The 23,100-nt window shown below is 28.0% G+C and overlaps 1 protein-coding gene across 2 annotated transcripts in view; it reads right to left on the bottom strand.

The window, feature by feature from the left end:
- LOC107444247 (protein unc-13 homolog B) overlaps positions 1 to 23,100 on the bottom strand; it is a 541,472-nt gene that overhangs the window by 18,050 nt on the left and 500,322 nt on the right. For both annotated transcript variants that reach the window (XM_043038846.2, XM_071177753.1), the window contains 15 exons: positions 20,988 to 21,029; positions 16,596 to 16,723; positions 15,758 to 15,873; positions 14,233 to 14,298; positions 10,916 to 11,013; positions 9,860 to 10,010; positions 8,137 to 8,205; positions 7,961 to 8,050; positions 6,367 to 6,629; positions 5,561 to 5,646; positions 4,564 to 4,690; positions 3,725 to 3,821; positions 3,362 to 3,505; positions 729 to 806; positions 567 to 644 (listed from right to left, as the gene is read on the bottom strand). In XM_043038846.2, the coding sequence (XP_042894780.1) occupies positions 567 to 644; positions 729 to 806; positions 3,362 to 3,505; positions 3,725 to 3,821; positions 4,564 to 4,690; positions 5,561 to 5,646; positions 6,367 to 6,629; positions 7,961 to 8,050; positions 8,137 to 8,205; positions 9,860 to 10,010; positions 10,916 to 11,013; positions 14,233 to 14,298; positions 15,758 to 15,873; positions 16,596 to 16,723; positions 20,988 to 21,029 (1,633 nt within the window). The remainder of the gene's footprint in view (positions 1 to 566; positions 645 to 728; positions 807 to 3,361; positions 3,506 to 3,724; positions 3,822 to 4,563; positions 4,691 to 5,560; positions 5,647 to 6,366; positions 6,630 to 7,960; positions 8,051 to 8,136; positions 8,206 to 9,859; positions 10,011 to 10,915; positions 11,014 to 14,232; positions 14,299 to 15,757; positions 15,874 to 16,595; positions 16,724 to 20,987; positions 21,030 to 23,100) is intronic.

The raw sequence follows: 23,100 nt of genomic DNA, 5'->3' as shown, positions 1-23,100 counted from the left end.
TTTAAAATCATTTTCATGTTTAAAAAAAAATTGGTTTAATTGCCTGAATTTTTTTTTTATCAGTCAAATATCAACTATTTTGCTTTTAGCGACACATTTTGTCAACGAAGTAACGACGAACTTTTTACATTACACAATAATAGAAGCAAATAGTTTTAATCTGAACGCATAATTAGAAAAGGCAAGAAATATGTGACTTATTTTAATCTGTAGGTTTGAATCTAAAATCATACAGCTTTGATTTTTTTACAACGGAAATGGTGAAAAACTTTTTAAAACAAAATTCTTGAAAATATCTATCCACTTTGTACAGTGATAGGTGCGCTATCACTGTTTTATAGCGATACTGTGCAATCACTAAACATAAATATTCCCGTAACGAAAGGAATAAATCTGCAAAATGTAATTCAATTATAAATACAAAGTAATCTATAATATAACTTCTTTTTAATTTTACATCGCTTTCATGGTTAGTAATCATTTTTAAAAGGTACTTGATCCTCAAATAACTTATAAACTAACAGTTTTAAATAGTTTTATTGAAATGAAAAAAGATTTTTTTTTACCTTTTCTCCACCCATGGATTCGAACATTTTCTCCAACTGTACCCGCAGTTGTTGAATATTGTTCATTAATATACAAGCCTGCAGAAAGATGAAAAATGTCAAGTTTTGAATACAACATTCATTAAATACATTAAATAAATTCAATTATAAAACGTTTCTTACTGTTTTTTCTTGGCTAATAAAATTTGGAAATTCTTTTTTAACTATATCAGCATAAGCAGTTAGCACCTTCACTATCGTCTGCAAGGAAAAGAATATTCAAATATCAATATAATTTACACTTCAATTTTTTAAAGAATTTTTTAAAAGAAATATGTTTAAACTTGTTTAAAATAAATTTTTTAAGAGCAAAATTTTAGTAAAATTAATTTTTAAAACCTCAATTTCATTCAAACAGGGCGCATAGTCAAATCTCTCAACAAAAATAAGCACATTTTAAGTACTTTTTAAGGACTCAAAAAATATTTTTAAGCATTTCATACTTTAACAAAATGCGAAATAATTTTCGAAGATTTTAGATGATCATGATAAAATAACTAGTTTCTGACAAAGAACTCTTCTTGATTATATTAGCCATTATGAAATGATCAAGAGATTTTTCGGTCAGATGTCGCATCAGAGGGTGGAAAATGAAGCCTGAAATTGAGAATATCTTGCAAAATACAGCAGAACTACACATGAGAGTGCAATAATCTCACCGAACTCAGCTCCGTAGACACACAAGCGGACTCGCAAATATTTCATCAAACATGTAAAATGATTGAAGCTTTCATACGCTATGGACCTACGGTACGCCGAAATAGATTGTGGTTGAATGAATTGTGAAAACGTTGAACAGAACGATGTGAAAAGCATGCTTTTGCAAAATACGTGGCGTCCCGCAGTGGACTGATCGCTAAGACACGGTTCCCAGCAGATCACCGAAGTCAAGCATCACTGGCTGCGGTCAGTGTGCGGGTGGGTGACCACTTGGATCAGTCTGCGTAGGGACCGAGGGTGTGCGGTATTGGTCCTCGTTAAACTGTGCTACCGTAAAGTGCTCGACTTCGCGCGCAGGTCGTCGGGCTACCGAAGCGGGGGTGCCATCCCCTCCGCAGAGGATCAAAATTGTGATGGCATGTCTTCGGATCATCCTCCGGGATGTTTCCCAGACCGTCGCCAATAGCCCATTGTGCAGCTCTAGTGCGACGTAAAGTAACAACAACAACAACAAAATACGTGGCAAAAATCGACAAGATAATGAAAAAAAATTATTTTTCGAAAAGGGAAATTTAAGCACTTTTTTAAAAACACTCAATGAAAAAAGCACCTTTAAAGGCTTTTAAATAATGAAAATCGAAGATAAGAACATTTAAGCACTTTTTAAAAACGCTATGCACCATGCTTAAAGTTATGTTTTCATGCATGTTTTTTGTTAAAGTTAATTTCATATACCTTGCAATAGCTTTGAAGTCATTTTTTGATAGTTGAAAATGGCTAGACATTTACCACATGCCATGCTTAGCCACATTGGGCAAAAATTCTTTTTTTTTGGTTAATGGCGGGCACTTGGGTCTATTTCCCATTGGCCTCAGAAATGCCAAAATTGCTACTCTCTTATCGTTACCCAGGGAGCACCTATGGCTAAGCCACGGCTGTGGAGTAGCGTCGCCCACGTCATACAACCACAAACCCGTTGATAGGGCAGGTTACATTCACACAAAGAGGAAAGGACATAGAACACAGAGAGAGAGAGAGAGAAAGAAACATCCATGCCCTGAGCGGGATTCAAACCTGCAACCATCGGCTCCGCAGTCAGGTACGCCAACTACTCGGCCACCTGGTCGGCGCATTGAGCAAAATAGACGTGTTATAAAATTATGATAAAAGGAAGAACATGATAATAATGTCCATCATTAAGAATTCGATAAATCATCTAGTGACACATATTTTCTGCGCCTATTGCATTAATTTAATTTCAATAGCTCCATTTTTTTTTTTACTTTTATGACAACTCATTTTGAAGGTCTGGTATCTTGCTTCGTTCACATAAATGTTGATTGCGCAGTTAATGGTATAAGTTGCTATCCTACTCCTCCATAGCGCTTGGAAATGCATTCTGCCTGATTTGCGTCATTCGGAAACCATGGTATTTTTAAGTTTTGCTTTTAAATTTTACTTTGTTTTTCAATTTTTCATTGACAACGTTACGTTTTCTTTTTCAAATATGATTTTTCCTCATTCATATCTGTTGAGTCTTGAAACTGAATGCCTATTTTTGAGAGCTTGAAGCTTATCAACTTTTACAAGCTTTATGATTTTTGAAACAAATGAAGTTCTAATATTATCAAGCATAACTTTATACTCCAGTTTCTTGGGATTATTCATTTAATTCTATTAGCAGTTTTATTTAAATTTAGAGATTTTTGCAACTTGTTATACTAAATTTAACGAAACAAACTTATAAATAAATCAGTTTAAGTACAAAAATGAAATAAAAATTATACAAACTTCAGGGGTTGCAAATAAATATTTTTAAAAGAAAAAAAAAATCTTTATTACAATATGAAGAAGGAAGGCAGAACTAAAAATATCAAAACCAGTTTGATTGTAGGGAGAAATTTGAAAGGTATTTCAGATAAATTTACAACCCATTAAGCATGTTTTTATATTTTTGATCTGCCAATTCTCATTTGTAATTCGTCAGATTTTGACGTTTCTTAATACTTAGCCGTCCAAATGTATGTATAATGGGTGATCACAGAAGATCCAGAATATGTTCTGCATCCTGGCATTTAAAATAATGAAATGCATACCTTGGCAAATCTCTTCATATATCTTTTGATCAGTTCTGGATCTGGACATTCTAATTTACTTATCACATCGAAACACTGCGTCAACTGCGTGAACACATCAACAACAGAATTAGAGAACAACGCATGCTCTGAACTCTGGCTGAACTGAAAATAGAAGAAGAAAAAAAATCCTTATTTGAATGCTGTTAATTTTCTTAACAATACAGGTAAATTGCCTCAGAATATGTCCTTAAAATAAGTTATTGCTAAAGAAATAGTAAAAAATAAAATAAAATAAAATAGTGAAAATAGTGTAACAATAAAATAGAGATAAAAATTGAGTAAAATAAAGTAGTGGTAAAAAATAAAATAGTAAATAGTTACCCCATCTTTCTTATCTCTCAAAAAGGCACTGTTGAGGTATTCCAAGGAAACATCGTCATTTTCATTCAGCCATTGCATCACAAATGGTTCGAACCACCTGTCCAAAAGATACACTCTTATATAGGAACATATTTTAAAAGTATAACATCTTAAAACATATTTATAATATCTATAAGAGAAAATAATATACGTCATTGATTTTTGTAAAAAAAGTACTTTCAAGGAATAAAGAAAAAATATTTTTTTAAAAAACTTAATTAGGTGGTTATTTACAAGATTACAAGAGCTGAAAAACTATGTAAGTATACTTGAATTCTGACTTTTTTTGAATATCTAATTCATTTAACTCAATCCATCGCAATAAAATTTCAAAAGTATTTTTAGCAAATTTTTTTTTTTAAGTCAGTCTAAGTAATAACTGGAATAAATCTTTAACGATTGACGTCAAAGTTAGACTGACTGTTTTAAATTTAATCTTATACCTTTGAGTAGGTTACTGTAAATTAAAAGCTACCTCTAAAATTAAATCTTTTATCTCTCAACAGGTAGGTATTTCCTTAAATTGGCTATTATTTTTATTTTTGTTGTTGCGAATTTTGAATTTTATTTTTTAAAAAGCACCTCATTCTATTGAAAAATGGATGGAAAAATCTAAAATACGTATTGATTGCATTTAGTCGATAATTTGTTATTTTTTTCATAGGTGATTTTTTTTCTGTTTTTCATCTAGAGGGATTTTTAAATAATTTTATTTAATTTTAAGTTAATTTGCATTATGTTTATGATGTTATAAGTACAAGACAAGAACAGAATAATGTAGCTGAGGTGAAGATACTTACGTAGCATATTCAGGTACTGTTTCTTTGTATGAAGGGACGTCTTTAACATAATTAGTATAAAACCATTTCACTTTAAAATGGAGATTCATATACGCAGAACTTTTGCAAAACCTATGCGCCTCATGTTCTGCAAAATAAATAAATAAATGAATAAATAAATAAATAAATGAATAAGTAAATGAATAAAAAAATAAATAAATGAATAAATAAATGTTCTAACTGTAGTATACTACTATAGGAGAAGATTTAAAATAAATAACGGCAGTATAATACTGTGCATAAATAACTTTCAAAATTATTAATTTACATCAAAAATGGAAATTTTTAAAAAAAATTATTCTTGCAAAACTTTGTTACAAAGCGTGTATTGTATTATACATATTAAATCAGTAAAATATGAAGCTAGTGCATTAAAAATTGCACTACAAGTGTTTTAGTCACTAAAATTTTGATTTAAAATATTTTAGCAGATCACTTGTACTGAAAATTAGATAGTATTGGAAAAAATATCATTTAAACCGTACAACGTACACATAAAGTTTAAAAAAGTATTTAATTTTAAATGTAGCTAAACATGATTCTATGATATTTGTGAAAAAAGAAATATAGTTGCTAAAAGTTTAGTAACTGAAATACCATGTTGATTGGCTTTCATAGAACAACAGATTAACTGTAAATATTAAATAAATCATTGCTTTAGCATTTTAGTTATTTAACAGCAATAGAATAATTTACTTAACCCGGAGGCTGCACTGCAATCCTTCACAGGAATAAATCAATCGTCATAATTTTGTGGTTGCGAATGACAGCTAGAGGTTTGCACTATTCCCCTATTGAACGAATATGTATTCCAATCCAAGTAGAGACGTATTCCTATTGGTTGCTATTTAACTGTTTGATTATTGACGGATTGTCAGTGAATAGGCAAGTGAAGTAACATCAGCTTAGACATCTCTATATTAGAAACATTGTGAAAGAAATTTATTCAAATACATACCTTCGAGGGCGTATTTCATATCTATTGCAAATAAGGACCACATGGTGCCGGCACTCAGCTGACCACAGTTGAGCTCCTGAGGAAATCTAAGAATAAAAAACCAATGTATGTAGAACCAATCGCAAAAGCCCTAAACGCATCGTTATACCAATAGCAAAAATTGTTCGAGAACTCGTCAATCCTTTAATCCTCGGGGACCACAAAGTAAAAAAAAAAAAAATCACGTCAACTACTACTTTTGGGACAAGTGGAGAGTTTCACAACTGATTAGAATGAGATTTTAAACGTCCCCTAAAGGAAAAGTTGTAGAAAAAGGAAAAAAAAAAGTCCGAGAAGTTATTTCCAAAAAAGCAGCAGTTGTCAATCTTTTGATCATGACGAACTACCCAGCAAAAGCAATTCAATTTTACGGACTACAACGCCGAGTTTTTGGGTTAGTTAGAAAGTTCTTCAACAATGACTGGGGAAATTTCTAGAATCTGGAGAACGATTTTAAATGTCTACCCCAAAGAAAAAAAATTACCCATTTCAGTGGTTCTTAATTAAAGTGTATTGAAGATGGCAAGTTCTCAATTAAATACACTGTATATTAATGAAACTTTTATTTAACAAGGGAGCGAAATATGAGACAAAAAAGTCAAACAATGACAATGATTAATTAACATAACTAAAATAAAAAGGAATAACATTCAATAAGCTTGGTTTCACAGCAGTGAGAAGACGGTAAGTTTGTCTAATACTAACAAAGCAAAAACTTTCGTTCGTTAACAGTGGAATAGATGGGAAATATGGAACAGTTTACTTACTGGTTGAGAACGGGTGTATAGCTGTTCCTGTCCTCCTCTATCACAGATACCATGAGGGCGATCAGTTTGTGCCAGAAGTCGAGGTTGTGGAGGCTGGGTCCATGATCTTCCTCTCTGTTCTTGTCTTGAGGTTCTACCTGGAACTCCCGCCCGTACAAATCGTAGCAGTTCTCGAACAGGAACTGATAAGTGGACCGCAAGCAGGCCTTAACGCAGTCTTTAACCACGGTGCTTGCCCGGGGTGGACTCGACAGTTCCTGTACCTGGTTACACAAAAAAATGCATTCATCAGTTGCCTGTTGTACTACAAAAGATATATTTTGCTGAATGTCTATTTTTCTTGAGTTAAACTTAATTTATTAGCTTCAATTATTTTAGACCGTGGTTTACGTTAAAAATATTGTTTATTCCATTTAATTGTATTACATCAGAAATTGTCGGGTCATTTCAATAGATAATGAGCTATTTGAATTACATCCAATAAATAAGTCATGAGTCTATTGTGATGAGAGTCTAAAGCAAATATTTTTTACCAGTTTTTTGGTAAAGCAATATTGTTCCATGCTTTCATTGCTCTATGGTAAAAAAAATATTAAAATTAATTCGGATAATTTTCTACCATAGTGACCAAAAAATTACCGAGTAAAATTTATTTAAACACATGTTAAAATGAGCGTAAAATTTTCCAATTTAGCCCATTTAAAGGCTTTTTTTTCTTCTTTCTAATTGATAACCACTATAAGTATATTGGATTAGATGTCATTCAAATAAAACTTTGAAAATTGAAATAAATATTCAACAAAAATCTGATATATTGTGAAGTTTGATGGAGTTGTTGCGCATGCAATTACTGCAGCAAGGCTATTTAAGGAGAGAGCACATTTAATATCTGCCAAGAACGTAAATGATAATTTTTACTATATTTATATTTTTTTTATTGAAATGGTAAAATATTTTTTCTTAAGTTACGCTATTTTATTTGAAAAAAAATAACTGGAATATAAAAGTATACTTGTTTTTAATTTGAAGTCTATTGACTCGAATGATAAGTTACAGATTAATACTGATTTAAATTTAGTTACTCTAGGATAAATAAGGTAAAAAATTCATTTTCAACATCATATTTGTTTATAAAAACCAAACAATAACTTAATTTCAAGATTATTGTTATTGATTTAATTGTAGTTATTACTTATACAATAATAATTGTAATTAAATTTAAGTAATGTATTTTAATAATTGTTATTATTAATAACTATAAATAAATCTCTGTTACCTCGCAAGGCTAGATTTGCTGAAAGTGCTTTATTGTTATTATTACAGTTGTTTGCTTAAAATTTGAAACTAACAAAATAATTACGAAAATGCATAAAAACAAATGTAGTCAACATAATAATAAATGGTATAAAAATTAACATTTACTATTTTTAAAATTATTTTGTTGAATTGTAAATAAACTTTTCTAGCTTTACATTAATTTAAAACAATACATGATAGTGCGTAAAAAATATGCATATTAAAAATTAATTATTAATTAGCTTTAAATTTTGTTGCTAAGTTTTTATAATGTAAATAAAATTGTTTTAAAACTTACTTTCATCCTAAAGAAGGTGATGCTAGTTAATAAATCTACAGTGGACTTCAAGTCTTGAAGCTTTTCTGGACTTGAAGCAGGGAAATTATTCTAGTAAACACAAAGTAAAGTTAGACAAAAACAGGAAATCAGGATAATAATATAGTAAAATTTAAAAATAAGGAACAAATACTTACTCGATACATGGATAAATCTATTCTTAAGGAATTATGTAGTTGGTCCAAAAGCTTGACGAATTTCTCCTTCTGCAAGGAAGAAAAAAAATAATAATGTAGGTTCGATATAGATCTTTAATCAAATTAAAGCCGAAAAAAAAAGAATAAGTTAATTTACTTAGGCATAAATCCTACATGATTTAATAGATGTTAAAAAAAACAAAGAAGTTTAAAGAAGGTTCTTAGAATTATTCAAAGATACATTGGGTTTTTACATTCATTAGTAAATAAAAAATTTATCTTTATCATGTACTTTTAAATTATGATTGAAATAAATCATATCAAAGTTTAAAGCAATTAAAAATTTTCTTATTTTTTATTTGGCATTTCTTTAAATTACTAAACTTATTATTTAACACTAGAAAGACTGAAATACCTATATTGCCAAAAAGTAGTCAAAATGACTGCATTGTGAAAAAATAACTAATGTGTAAAGAAATTTGTTTAAAATAAATTTTCAATATTTTGATATTATTTTCAGTTATATAACAAGTTAGTAGTAAATATCAACAATACAAATAATTATAAAAGTCACAAAATTCTGAGAAATTGTGTCATCATATACATCATCGTTTTTCTATTTTGAAATTAAAAAGCAGTCAAAATAACTTCCTTGGGCAATCTAGTGTTAAATTACTACACACATTTTTTAAATCATTTAACATATTATATATTATTTAAAATTAATCTTTTTTAAATTTAAAACATAAAACCATCATTTTATAAAAAAAACATTTCTGCACATTTTGTTACTGAATTTAGTTGTATTAGAGCAAAAAGAATCTAAATAAATTACATAAAATAGTAGATAATGACGATTAAATACAAAAGAGGGAAAATTGTTCGCATTATTGCGATCATTGATTATTGCGATCATTGATTACCCATTAGTCAAATGTTTTTTTCTGGATAAACTTTCATAAATTCCACACCATTTCAAGTCATGGGGGCAAAAAGTGCATCAATTGATGTTGGTCCAATGGGCTAGATTGATTTATAATTACAGCTAATATATAACTCGTAAGACTCCATAATATTCTTTTATTTCTTCGTTATTCACATTTATATTAAAATTGGAGCCAAGACAATTATTAATAACTAAATCTTAAAAATTATACAAAAATACGTTAAATCAATTTTAGGTAAAAGAAAAACAGCAACGTTAAAAATGCAAGCTGGTGGGAATAAAAAGAAAAACTTCAGTCTGAAAAGCAATCAACTCCAAGAAATTCCAAAATTATCGTTTGCTTTTTTTAAAAAAAAATTGATCTTGTTGCGCTGCTATTTTTTATTGATGATAGCCTGATTTTTTATGACTTTTACAACTCTTTACTTATTTATTAAATTGTTTTAAGAAAAAATATGTGCATTTAATAGATCAATTACTTTTCTATGCTATTGGATGCCATTTTTACGGCGAGATAAAAAAAATCTGTTTGATTATTGAATGGAACTTGAATGTTTTTCAAGACTATTAGAAATGTCAAGTAATGTTATTTTCCAAATAAATAGCTTTTAATCTCACCCCCCCCCAACATAAATGATTTATGAGATTTAGATAACTTTGTTTTATCCCACAGAAAGTGGTGTATCTTTTTACTTCATATTTTATAAAAAAGTTTAAGAACTATATATGAAGGGCGTTGTTTATGGAACACCCTGTACATAGAACATGAATACATACTCCGAAATTGGAGGCAGCGAATCTATCACTAGCGGAGACGGCTGAGGAGGCGGCTGTGTGGGCGTAATAGGCATTGATGTTCGCCAAAAGGGTGCTCATCACCGCTGGGACTCCTTGGCACATGTATTTGGTGGAAAGGCAGTGGAAGTGGCTATAAAACAAATAGAATGGATTTTAAAATATCGATCAAGTGAATGACATGAATGCATCTAAAGCGTAATTGAATAAATGAAAGGAATGCATTTAAACATAGCTAAATAAAGGAATACATCATGTAAATGAAAGGAATGTCTTTAAATTTAATCAAATTAATGAAAAGAATACATTAAAAAAAATCGAAGGAAGGAATACAACTAAACATAACGAAATAAATGAAAGGAATACATTTAAACAGAATAAATGAAATGAATGCATTTAAACATAACTAAATAATGGAATACATCATGTTAATGAAAGGAATATCTTTAAATTTAATCAAATTAATGAAAAGAATACATTTAAAAAAATAGAATGAAGGAATACAACTAAACATAACGAAATAAATGAAAGGAATGCATTTAAACATAACTAAATAAAGGAATACATCATGTAAATGAAAGGAATGTCTTTAAATTTACTCAAATTAATGAAGAGAATACATTTAAAAAAATCGAATAAAGGAATACAACTAAACATGACGAAATAAATGAAAGGAATGCATTTAAACATAATCAAATGAAGGAATAGAATTAAATATTATAATATAATTAAAACGAATTTATTTAAATGTTACTACAGAAAAGGAATCCATTAAATTTATAAAACCTATGAAGCATAATCAATGAAATAAAAGAAATTTATTTAAATATAATTAAATAACTAAAAGATATCATCAGAACATTGTCGATAATAAATAAAGCAATATAATTTTTACATTTCTAAAATTTTCAATATCAAAATTTTTAACATTAAAATTTTCCTTAGATTTTTTTCTGACATACTTAAATTTAGGTTCTAAAAATGATGCGCGTCATAGTTGGATATATATGATAATGAAGAAGTGATAATGAATCTTACGTCATGGCTTGGTAAATGGATTCGATACCGTATCTCATGGCGAATTCGTCAACAATGTCTTGAGCTGGTTGATCGAAATATACTTTCCATGCATCGTCCTATAAAAGTCACGTTTTAATTAATCATGGAATAGAAATTATATAATTAGTGCATTACGTAGAAATTTAGGGAAGATATTTTGCAAAAACATCAGTTTTAGGTATATATGCCGTAGGCTAATTGGAAAAACCGATTCTTAACAAACTACTCCTACGAGGTTCACTGCCATAAAACAAACAAATGACGTCAGTAGCTTGCAAATAGCTAGATTTTCCAATGAGCTTATGGCATATACATCAGTAAGATTTTGTTATATTGTCTTTCAATATCTTGAAATTTTAATTGCTTTTGATGAGAAGTCTAATTTTTTTCGTACTACACTTATTTCAAACTCTCTGAATGGAGTTGACTTTTATTCATCCAGTAATTTTTTAACTTTAAATACTTATTTAGTTTTTTTTCTGTATCAAAATCTGTGCTTTTTAATTTTTTTTACAAATAAAACTCAGTTTAAAAATAAGAGTTTTCAATAAATGGAGTTTGCCAGCTGTTCAAGTAAAACCTTCAAATGATATAATAACGGTAAAAGTATTCGCATACAAAATATTTGAATGAAAACAAATACACCCTATTACAGTGTAATGTTTTTTTAATTAAAAAACAAATAATTTTTGGAGTTTTTTTTGCCTTTTTTTAAAGTGTCAAAAAACATCACACAAGTTTCATAGACTTAAGACTTAAAAAATTCTAACTTTAAGTTTTGATGTATTTTTATTAATGGTACAAAATAAATTGATCACAAATGATAAAAAATAGGTTCAAACAAAAAAAAGTAACTGAAATATCAATTGTTACTTTTTATGATTAAAACATATATGTTACTTTATTTAAAGCAAAGCTTCAAAAACAGTTCGTTTAAAATGGCAAACAATCAAATATTTATCATGTTTTACGTTACATAAATTTTTGAGATAAAATCTGATGTGGTATTTAATTCTATTTTATGAAAAATAGATTTTCTGTAGTTTCGATCTTTTAAAATTATGACGTAGAAGTGTTTTTTAAATATTTAAAATATGTGGTGTTATTTCGAATTAAGTTCTTCGGAACCCATAAAAGAAGCATATAACTTATTGCGTAGTAATCGTAAAACATAGTAACCATAACTTCAATATCTAACACATTTCGCAATATATAAAATAAAAAAGTAGATTTTATATTTATTAAAATTTATTTAAATATTTCACCATGTAAACTTAAAATCTAATTATTATAATTTTATCAAACTATATTATATTTTAAATTCACTGTGTGGTATAATCTTTCACCCTACAAAATGTAAATATTAAGAGTAATTTGAATAATTCAAGCACTTTTGCGGAAGAAAAATACGTCCATAACCATCAGGAAATATCAGACCTAAAAATTTTATGCAAACAATAAACTTTTTTCTATTGACCATAAATTGTGTTTAGATATGAATACAATCTTTTTATTATGATTAAATTTAAAATAAAAAAAGCTTTATATATTATGTGCTATATTTCTGATTTTACGAGTCAATCATATTATACCGAGATGGCGTTTCTTGATAAATAAATAAATCTAAACACAAAATGCAGTTTTTAAATCTTGGCTAATTTGATTGCATAAACATGAGCGTAAAATCCGTTCATAAAAATTTGATCATCGTAAAGCTCTCTTCTTACAATAAAATAAATTTTCTTCATAATTCCTAAGATATGTAAAAATTATATCGTAGAGCGAGGATATTATTTGGAAAAGAAGTAAAAATATAAATTGAATAAACTCATTGATGTGTATCAGAGTTAAAATAATAAACGCTAAGTAGTAGTCAAGAGATTTTTTTTCTTCACAGGACAGGAACATTTAAATAGTCCCCAATCTTTGTTCATAAAATATTAATTTGTACTTAGAACGTGTAATAAGCTAAAATCTGTAAGCATGTGAATAGTAGTATTTAATATCTACGAATACTTAAAAAGTGCCTAGAAATGTGTTCATTTTATTCAAAAGTTTATCTAGATGATTTAGTAAATTACAATTAATGAAATAGTGTGCCTAAATTTTTACGTAATCCAGGGATGGCTAACTTTTTGGGGCAAATGCGAAAATTTCCCTAAAGTATAAAAATTTTCGATCCAAAATTTTCAAATTTTCCAGCATACTAAAAATATAAAAGGTGTTGTTTTGAAGCAAATTACGGGATTTTTAAACAAATAGCGATTTGTTTCATGTAAGTTTAAGTAGTGGAGATATAAAAAATATTGCAACTATTAACTTCGGTTTTATTATTAATAAACCTTTTTATACATTCAGTCAGTTAGGTAATGTTTAAAATAATTTGAAGCATTTAAGTCAAAATAATTATTTAACATTAAGTAATTAATGTTGTTTTTTAATTTACTTTTCTACCAAATCATCTATATTGGAATTAGTTGCCAAATATGTTAAAGTGTTTCATGAGCAAATCTGTTAATCTAAAACTATATTTTGATTTTACGGTGACACTAATAGTTCATTTGAAAGAAGACTGCAGTTCATCTAAAGAAATAGTTCACCTGAAAGGAGTTTATAGTTCACTTGAAACTATATTTTGATTTTATGATGATAGTAATAGTTCACCTGAAAGAAGTTTACAGTTCATCTGAAAAAAGTTTATAGTTCACCTGAAGATAATAGTTTATCTGAAACTATATTTAGATTTTATAGTGATAATAATAGTTCATCTGAAACTATATTTTGATTTTATGGTGATAGCAATAGTTCCCCTGAAAGAAGTTTATAGTTCACCTGAAAAAATTCATAGTTCACCCGAAGAAGGTAATAGTTCATCTGAAACTATATTTTGATTTTAATAACAGAAAAAATTTGCTCACAAACATATGCTGATTATGCCAACAACAATCAAATCGTGTAAAATTTGAAATTCACTTGCTGCTATAAACTAACAAAACTCATTATAATAGTAAGATTTCACGAACTTTGACAAAGTTCCCTAAAAGCGAAATTTTTATTTTTTTTAATTTTTCAATAAGTCTTTGCGAACTCCACCACAAAGTCAAACTGTGGCACATGTCTCCGTGGTTGGCCATCCATAATGTAAACTAGTCTTTCTAAAATGTATATATTTGTTTAAAAGTATCTCCTGAAAGTATAGGCAAAGTTCGCGGAAAGACTGGTCATACGATCTTTACACATTCGCTTGATTTACTTAGCTAAGGTTTTGTATAAAGTAAAACAAATAATTAACTTACTCCTTTAGCTTCGGGAAGCTTGACATCCCCGTTTTCATTTTGTTCGCACAAGTAATGGAAAAGGTTCTGCAAATATCGAATAGAAATATTAATACACAATATTAATTTATGTAAGTGCATAAAAACAAGTTCATAGTTTCATAAAATTACATATCATTTTTTAATTATCATTTAATGCAGAAGAACTAATTAACGGTTCAGAAATATTTATAGTATTCACAAAACATGTAACATATCAAAACTTATCCTTTTAATTCCATTTCTTTTTTTTTCAGGGCTTTGCATTGAGAATGTAACTATGATAATTATCAAAAGTATCTACACTCTAAAAATTTTTTACCGCCAGATTAGGGTCAGTGTGTTCCAGTCACTGATCGTAAAAATAAATTAATACCTGTAAAGAGCTATTATAACCTTAAAAATACTAGTCTGCTAGGATTTAAAAAAAAAAATATAAGGCCACTGACCTTAAATTAAATTATTGCTCGTAAACGCTGTCTTCAGATCAGCTCGTTGTTTGATGCCCAGGCGATGTGTAAATCGAATCAAAGGAACCCAAACCATGACGCGAAATAAAATAGTGTTGTGCTGCCATCTGTTTGAGTTCATTTATGTAGATAGAATTACGTAGATTGAAAGATATATTATTTGGTAATGACTGGGTTCGAACCTGGAAACTTTTGCTCTCGGAGATTGAGGATGTAACTACTATGGAAAAGAGTGTAAACTCAATTGACTTAGAATGTTTTATGCAATAACCGTGTAATTCTACTATTTTTTTCGAAATTTCTTAGAACTACGAGCACTGGGCTTCTTTCTAAAAAAGTGCTGGTTGTATGAATTGACCAATTCTTTGAATGTTTCGGAAATTTCTTCCAGTGTAAGAAAATAAATCATTGATGAATGATTAATCCATTGATTGTAAATATTGATAAAATAAAATATGTTAAAAAAATGAAAACAATTTTATGTGAACAAAAGCGATTAAAAATTGAATTAGTATTTAAATGCTCTGAAAATCACAAACAATACCTTTTTTTTGGAAAACACCATGGAAAATTACAAAAGCTTAACTCAATCAATAATGTTTTCTTTTATTTCAAACGTGCTGCATTTTTGCATTTTGTACAAATTTTAGCATATCTACTTCGTTTTTTCAAGAATTAAATTTTGTAAAAGATATAAATGATGCTATTAGTTTTTTCTTATTCGTATGCGAAATTAATTCGGATGTAGAATTCGTACGATTTTAAATTTAAATTTACATCCAATAATCTGTATAAACTAAATAAAATGAGAAAAAAATTACAAACTTTGCCGTAATATAGACGGCAATATTTCCTTCATTTAGTTTATACAGGTTATTGGATGTAAATTCAAATTTTAAATCATACGAATTCCATATCCGAATTATTTCCGCATAAATGCTCTTTGTGACGTTGTCATACTACCCGAAGTGATTTTAGATTTTATACCCTCTAAATATATAATAGCTAAAAAATAAAAGGGGAAAATTATGAGTTACCTCATGCAAGCAAGTGTACTGAACATGATAAGGCGCTACTTTTTCTTCACCCTTAATTTCAACACTGATATGCAGGCGGATTGCTCCAGATACAGCAGATTTATCTGTACGCTTCTCTGTAAAAACAATGTTGAAAAACAAGATTAAGTACTGAATTATGAAAGATATAAGTATCTACTGATATTTATGGAATGTTGATTTAAGTCAATGTATGCGATTAAGTAAAGAGACCTTATACTTAGAGTTGATATACCTAGTGCTGGTAAAAGATCAATTCCAAATAGCGAGATATATCTAATTTATGTGAAATGAGTTCCAAATAGAGGTAGAGGAAAGATATACTTTTATAAGAATTTTATAAAGATTCGACATGCTTCGAACGCGCAAGCATGGCGCTTATTCTTAACACTAACTCACGAATAATGAAAGCCGAACTGGATAAAAATGATCCTGTCTTATTCTACAGTTAGTCTCACAGATGCCTTTTCTTATTTTCATCATTCATGAGTTGTTTAACTCGAGAATGTGGACCATGTGTGAGCGCTTTACACATCATACACCGAGTTTTTTTAATTTTTAAATTACGATGTAAAATAGTATAAGTGAACCTAAAAATTGAAAACAGATATCTTTAGAAGGATTTAAAAGTAAAAATTTACTTTAAACAAAAACAAGGTGAACGTATTAGATTATAGTAAATCATTAAAAATTTACTAATTTTCAAGATATATACTGTAAACATTAAAAAATTAGACGAACATAATATTACTGATAATGATATGATGATAAATATTAGATATACTTAAACACATAAAGGATGTATACTGAATGGACATACCTAGATTATACCATACATCCATCTCTCCACTGAGTGTGCGTACTTCGATGATGGTTTGTCCTAAGAAGTCATCTGACTCCCTGGTCAGCTTCTGCCGCAACTTCGACTTCAAGTCATTGTCTTCATCCCTATCATCATTAAGACGATTATTTTAGAATGAGTTGTTATATCGAAGATTTTGCTTCATTTGTATCATATGAGATGTGATAAGTGAAAAGTTTAGTGAAAGGGTACCAAGAGACAAATGTGAATTTGTCACTAGATACTGTCTGTGCGAATTTGAGCATGAAAAAATTAATGGTCGGCTATATATACAGAACTCAATTTCTTTGCTTACAGGTCATTAAATAAGGCTGAGTTTTGTAAGCGGCTTCCTGCTTTTGTTAAATTTTCTAAAACTGATGCTCTTGAAGTTACTAAAATGTCCCTTAGAACCTTCTTCCACTAAGCTCTTACCACGAACGAATTAGAGTTTGAAAAAAATGTATGGTCAGCTATATATATATACACAGAACTTTATTTCTTTTCGTCCAAGTCATTAATGAAGAGGGTTGGGAATTAGAAAATGTGTTTCGGAAGTAGCTTTCTGCTGTTGTAAAGTTCTCTAAAACTAATGTTCCTAAAGTCACACAAATTTTACTTAGAACCTTCTTCCATTAATCTGTTACTAAGAACATTTTTACATTAAGTGACATTCTGGAAAAGTGAATTCGAATTTGAAAAAAAAAATTATGGATAGCTATATAAATGTGCAGAATTTGATTTCTTTTTTTCAGGTCATTAAAGAATACGGCAGTAAAAGATAGTTTTCATAAGCAACTTCTTGTTATTGCTAAATTTAAGTTGATGTACCGAAATTCACTAAAATGTATTTTTTTCCACTAAGCACTTCGAATATAAATTTAATTTTAAATGTCCTTCATTTTTTATTTTTCCTTTAAAATAAAGAATAAATTTGTGTACTCTCAAAGTTTGAAACAATTTTGTACATTGCGAATAATCAATATAATGCACCACCACCCGCACACAGTATCACCCCTATGCCTTCACCCTTCGAATTTATACATTTTGTGGCATAGGTAAATTATAAAGAATTTGTATTAAAATTACTTTTAAATCAATTATTATCATTCCTTAACCCATTCAATTCATTTGAAATTGATTTCCCTTCAATAATTGATACGCTTTCGACAATTACAAGACATAACTTTAACAAAAATCACTTGCTAGACAGTAACCATATTGCAGTCATGGATAGAAGCCATATAAATCAGTCATATCTATACAAACAGAACCCTAAAACGTCGGTGTGATTACAGCTGCTTCCATTCTCTGTCAATGACGCTCTTACAAGGAGAGATGAGTATGACACATTGTAATTGTGAAACATATGCATTCAAAAGGCATAACTGTCAGAAATCAAATCGCGTGTCTCAACTAGCGGCATATGTTTTCAATGACAGCTGATGTTAACCTAAAATCAGGGTTTCCACTCAAATTTAAGACTGTACGTTTTTTTATTAACTCGCTGTCATGTATGTGAGGGTTTTGTAATCGAAATTTCGACCAATTTCAGAGAATTCATGCCTAATAACAAAAGTAACAACTATTTTTTGACAACTACAAGCAGAATTTATAGCTATTTTATGTTTCCTAATAGCAGGGCCGGATTAAGCGTATGCGGAGCCCTAGGCCATTTAAATTTTTGGGACCCTTAGATAAAAAAATTTTTTCTCGTATATTTTTTATTTATTCAAATATAAAAGTATTTATATATCTTTTCATTTAAGAAAGCATATTTAAAATAAAAATAAATAATAAAAAATTCATTTTTGCTTTATTTTGTTAAATTAAAACTAAAAAAATTATCGTATTTTATTAATATATATTTGAAATTGATTTTTTTTGATTTTGTTATTGATTGTTTTTGAATTGATTTTGTTTTTTTTTAATTTTTTAAAATTTATTTTCAAAAATAAAATTTCAAGGGGGCCCCTAATCATTGGGGGCCCCAGGCCATGGCCTAATGGGTAATCCAGCCCTGCCTAATAGAATATATCTTGAACCAAAACTTCGAGAACTCTCCTACTAACTAGAGTGCTCAAACGTTATCTGGGCGTGATGACGATGGAAGTTTCAATTGTTCCCTAACTGCTATAATAAACAGAATTTATCGTTATTCTATTGTCTGAAGTAGCTAATCGTTTATCAAAATTCCGACTAGTTAGAGTGCTTAAATTTCAGTTAAAGGTTTGTGTCTGATGATTATACAAGTTAAAATCGTTTTCTGAATGATACAAGCAAACTTTACCACCAATCAAAATTTCTAGCACTATCTATAAATTAACTAACAGGCAAAAAATTAAAGAAGAAAATAATATAATAAAAAATAAAATAAAAATGTCAAGAAATATATTTTTCAGGAAGAATAAAAAGGGAAAAGAATAATTTAATCTTTGTCGGATGCAAAATGAAAACGGTATGGCGTATCACTTTCGTTATTACCTTTAATCACCACCGAAACTTTTACCCAAGTCTTTCGTTTTTAGATCTGACAAAAATGAGCAAACATAGTTAATAAAAGCGCTTCGAAATGCATTACTTACATTACACATTAAAACTTAAGTAAATGATAGTTTTATGCTAACATTGTACTGCAAATTTGAAATATTTCTTTTTTGAAAGATTAGCAACTAATTAATTAGTTTTTCATTTATAAAGAAACTCTCAAAATTGAAACCCGTAGCGCAGTAATTTTTAATAAGTTAAAAAATCAAATGATCCAAAAAATAAATAAATAAATCCAAAGTGTTTTTAGAAAAATGTATTTACTTTTCTTTTAATAAATATTACATTACACATTAAACATATTAAACATACATTATTGCTTTACTAATTGAAACTTAAATAAATGTCATAGTTTTATGCTTATATTGTCCTGGATAACTTTGAAATTATTTTTTTTGAAAAATTTAATCGATAACTAATTAATTAGTTTTTCATTTATAACGAAACATTCAAAACCGAAATCCCTAATGCAGAAATTCTTGAAAAATTAGAAAATAAATAGAACCAAAAAAATAAATCCAAACTGTTTTTAGGAAAATATATTTACTTTTCTATCAATAAAAATTTTTTTCTGTAAAAAACATTGTTACTTCTCTCTTTTGTTGTTTTGTGTTTTAAATTCTCCATTAATCGTACGAAATTTTTAATTCAATGTATGAATCCCAGCATTTATTCCCTTAGGCAATATTATTCTATATTTCTTTCTAAAAGTTTATTGATGCAAAGAAATAATTTATCACAAGCTTTAATAAATAATTTATTATCTTAGAATTTAAAACTTGAAAATGCTTTGGTGTAACCTCCTAAGATTTAATGAAAACACTCTGAAATAAATTAATAAATAACAACTGTATAATTGAAAAAAGTTTCGTTTATTCAAATTTTTAAATACATTTGTTTGATGTGTTTGAAGTAATGTTTGTTTATAGGATAAATATATGACAGAAAGTTTAATTTTCTGATGAATTATTTTGAATTTTTTTATGTAAAAATTGAAAAAAAAAACAATTATTTTTTGCTAATGTAAAAATTATTTATTCATAAAACAAAATATTTTCCCAATACATACAGCGTTTTAATTAATTAAACAAATCTGCATGCATCTTCATATGTGATCCCGAAGGAAAAGAAAAAAAAAATAGGATAGATTTTACTTAATTGCGATTCAATGAAGTTATTATTCATTGGTTAAATTTTGAGTAACAAATTTTACCGTTTATCGATTGAAAAAAAATAGTATTTTAAAATAGTTTTTTCTAATTAAAGTGTTAAAAGTTTTTCATGCATTGAATTGACATTATAGTTTTTATGAATAAGCTTTCCATTGAAATAAATCCTATTTATATTTACAGATGAATTGGAATAACATTTACTAACTAATCTTTGCATCAATCCCCGCATATCATTTGGGAAAACTCTATCTGCATAGATAATAATGATTAATGAGTAAGCATATTCAACTACAGTCAATAACTAACTAAACAATGAATTATACTCGAAGAATAGTTTAGCATGTTTGAACATAGTAATGGATTTTGATAAAATGAATTAATATTTATTATGATGTTGAGAGATTATGACTATTTTATTTTCAATAATAAGTATTAAATATTATTTAATTCTATAGTTAGCCCACCTAAAAAAGAAATAATGAGAAATAATAATTCTATCTAAATATTTTAAAATTTTGACTTCTAAATTTATTTATTTTTACCAAAACCAAATCCTAGAAGTTTTAGTCTGATGATTAATGATAACAAAGATAATTGTCTTATAATAAAGATAATTGTCTTATGATAATAAAGAATGATTAATATTACTTACCACACTCGTACTTTGATGCGATCGGAAGAGTTGTGGCACTCGCTAAAAACAAAAAATGAAAATAAGTTTGAATTTCAAAGAAAGAATTTTTTTTTAAAAGTCTGAAGTATTATAATAACAAAACAAATTGAAATTTCCTGAAAATTGAAAGAATTTTGGGGATTTAATAATTGTAAAATTGTTTATATTCATTTTTAATTTTTTTTTAATTTATGTAATATTTTTTGAACATATTTTAAAAAGACAACATTATCGTTTGATTTTAATTTAAATTCCAAACAAAATCTTTCTTTTTTAAAAAAGAGTTTTTCTATTATGATATTTTTACATAACTTAATTACCCCGAGTTAAAAAAAAACGCTCGAAAGTTTTATAAAAAATAGAAGGAAACATGATGGTTATCTGCGTTTATCTTAAGAAACCTGGGATTTTCCGCAAAAATTTTAAATATTATTTATAAAACTCATCACCAGGTGGCGCAGCTAATTAAAAAAAATTCGAAAGATTTTGAAAATGACCACCATTTGCATTTACTACATGGAGCAGTCTGAGGAAAAAATTAACTGACCGACATTCAAATATTTCAGTTGGAATGGTCTGACAATCAGCGGAGAATATTAATTTATAAATTCTTCAGACAGCCGCACCTTCATTATATGAACTGTGGAACTAATTTAAAACGTAGAAGAAATTCTTTTATTTCTTAAGCAGAATGCAAGAAATTGAACTTTTCTATTTCATTCCATTCCTTAAAAAAATTGTTTCTTTTTATACCACCGATGAATATTTCATGCCATATGTCCTCATGTGTCAATTTTAGTTTAAGGTTATGTAGACTAAGGTCACGTTGAGTAAGTCATTCTCTGTAGTCGCTATATTTTATTTATCTTTATACTTGGCATAGTATTATTTGGTGCTGCAAAAGTTTTTCTTTTTAATAACTCTAGATGGCGCTTTATGTGTTTTTCTACTGTTTCTGTCTTGCATCTTTTTAATAAATAATATCTCGCCTTTCGTGGAGTCTTTCATTGAAAATGTGAAAACGATAAATTTTTCAAGCACGAGATTTTAAAAATTCAACATTAGGAACAATTCGTTGAATTAAAACAAAAATCCCTCAAATACAACAACATATCGTCAGGAACAATTCTTCGTTCTAATCTTTTGTTCCATGATAACATATAAAATATAGAACTTTATGAGGAATAAATAATTTTGCTGCAATAATTTATAAAATTTTAAAGCCTAATTCGCAAAATTCTAAAAAAGAATTCTAAGTTTGTGTATACATACTTTTATATAAAGAGAAAGGTTCTGACTAAATTAATTATTTAAAAAATTTATGATTCCGAGTCGTAAAAACAGCAAAAATTATACACATTGTGAAATTTAAAAGGATCTTATAAAGCACGGAAGACAAACATAAAAAGAGAAATAATTTATTTTTGCATTCATATACAAAGAATTCTTCTAAATGGTTTCATATATTGTACTAAGTGAAAGATCTTGTTTTTTGGCAATGAGCCAATTGTTTTAACAAGGCTATAGGGATGAAGAGATAAGGTTCATTATCTTATTCTATGAAATATTTTCAGAGGGAAGACATAAAATATGTATATTGTCTAGATATATAGAAGAAGATATTAATTCTCTATGTTGCATGAAGGCTATAATTTTTTACTACTAATTCATTCCATAAATGTATTACATCTTTTATAAATATGCGTTAAAATATTTTAAGTGATCATGCAAAATGTTAATGGGCAATAAAAGTTTTTTTTTCAAACCAAGAGTTTAAAAATTTCATATGTTTTATTTTAAATCATATTTTATTGAAACCGTTTTGTTATACACATAAAAATATAATAAGCTACTTAAATCTTGCGAAATTTTTTATTTTATAGGGTATTTTAATCTTAAAAGCAATATAACTATCTTTTAAGATTACAATACCAATAAAACAGCTTTATTATCTGAGAAAAGTTAACGAATTAATTTTTTTTTGAAAAAAAAGTATTTATATGAAATTATATTTTAACTATCTTTCACGGTAAAAAATATATATACATATTTAAAATCCAAATAAAACACTTAATTGACTATTGTGATTCAA

The sequence above is a fragment of the Parasteatoda tepidariorum genome, chromosome 2 (genome assembly GCF_043381705.1).
Source record: "Parasteatoda tepidariorum isolate YZ-2023 chromosome 2, CAS_Ptep_4.0, whole genome shotgun sequence".
NCBI lineage: Eukaryota > Metazoa > Arthropoda > Arachnida > Araneae > Theridiidae > Parasteatoda > Parasteatoda tepidariorum.
This window is presented reverse-complemented; position numbering and strand designations above follow the sequence as displayed.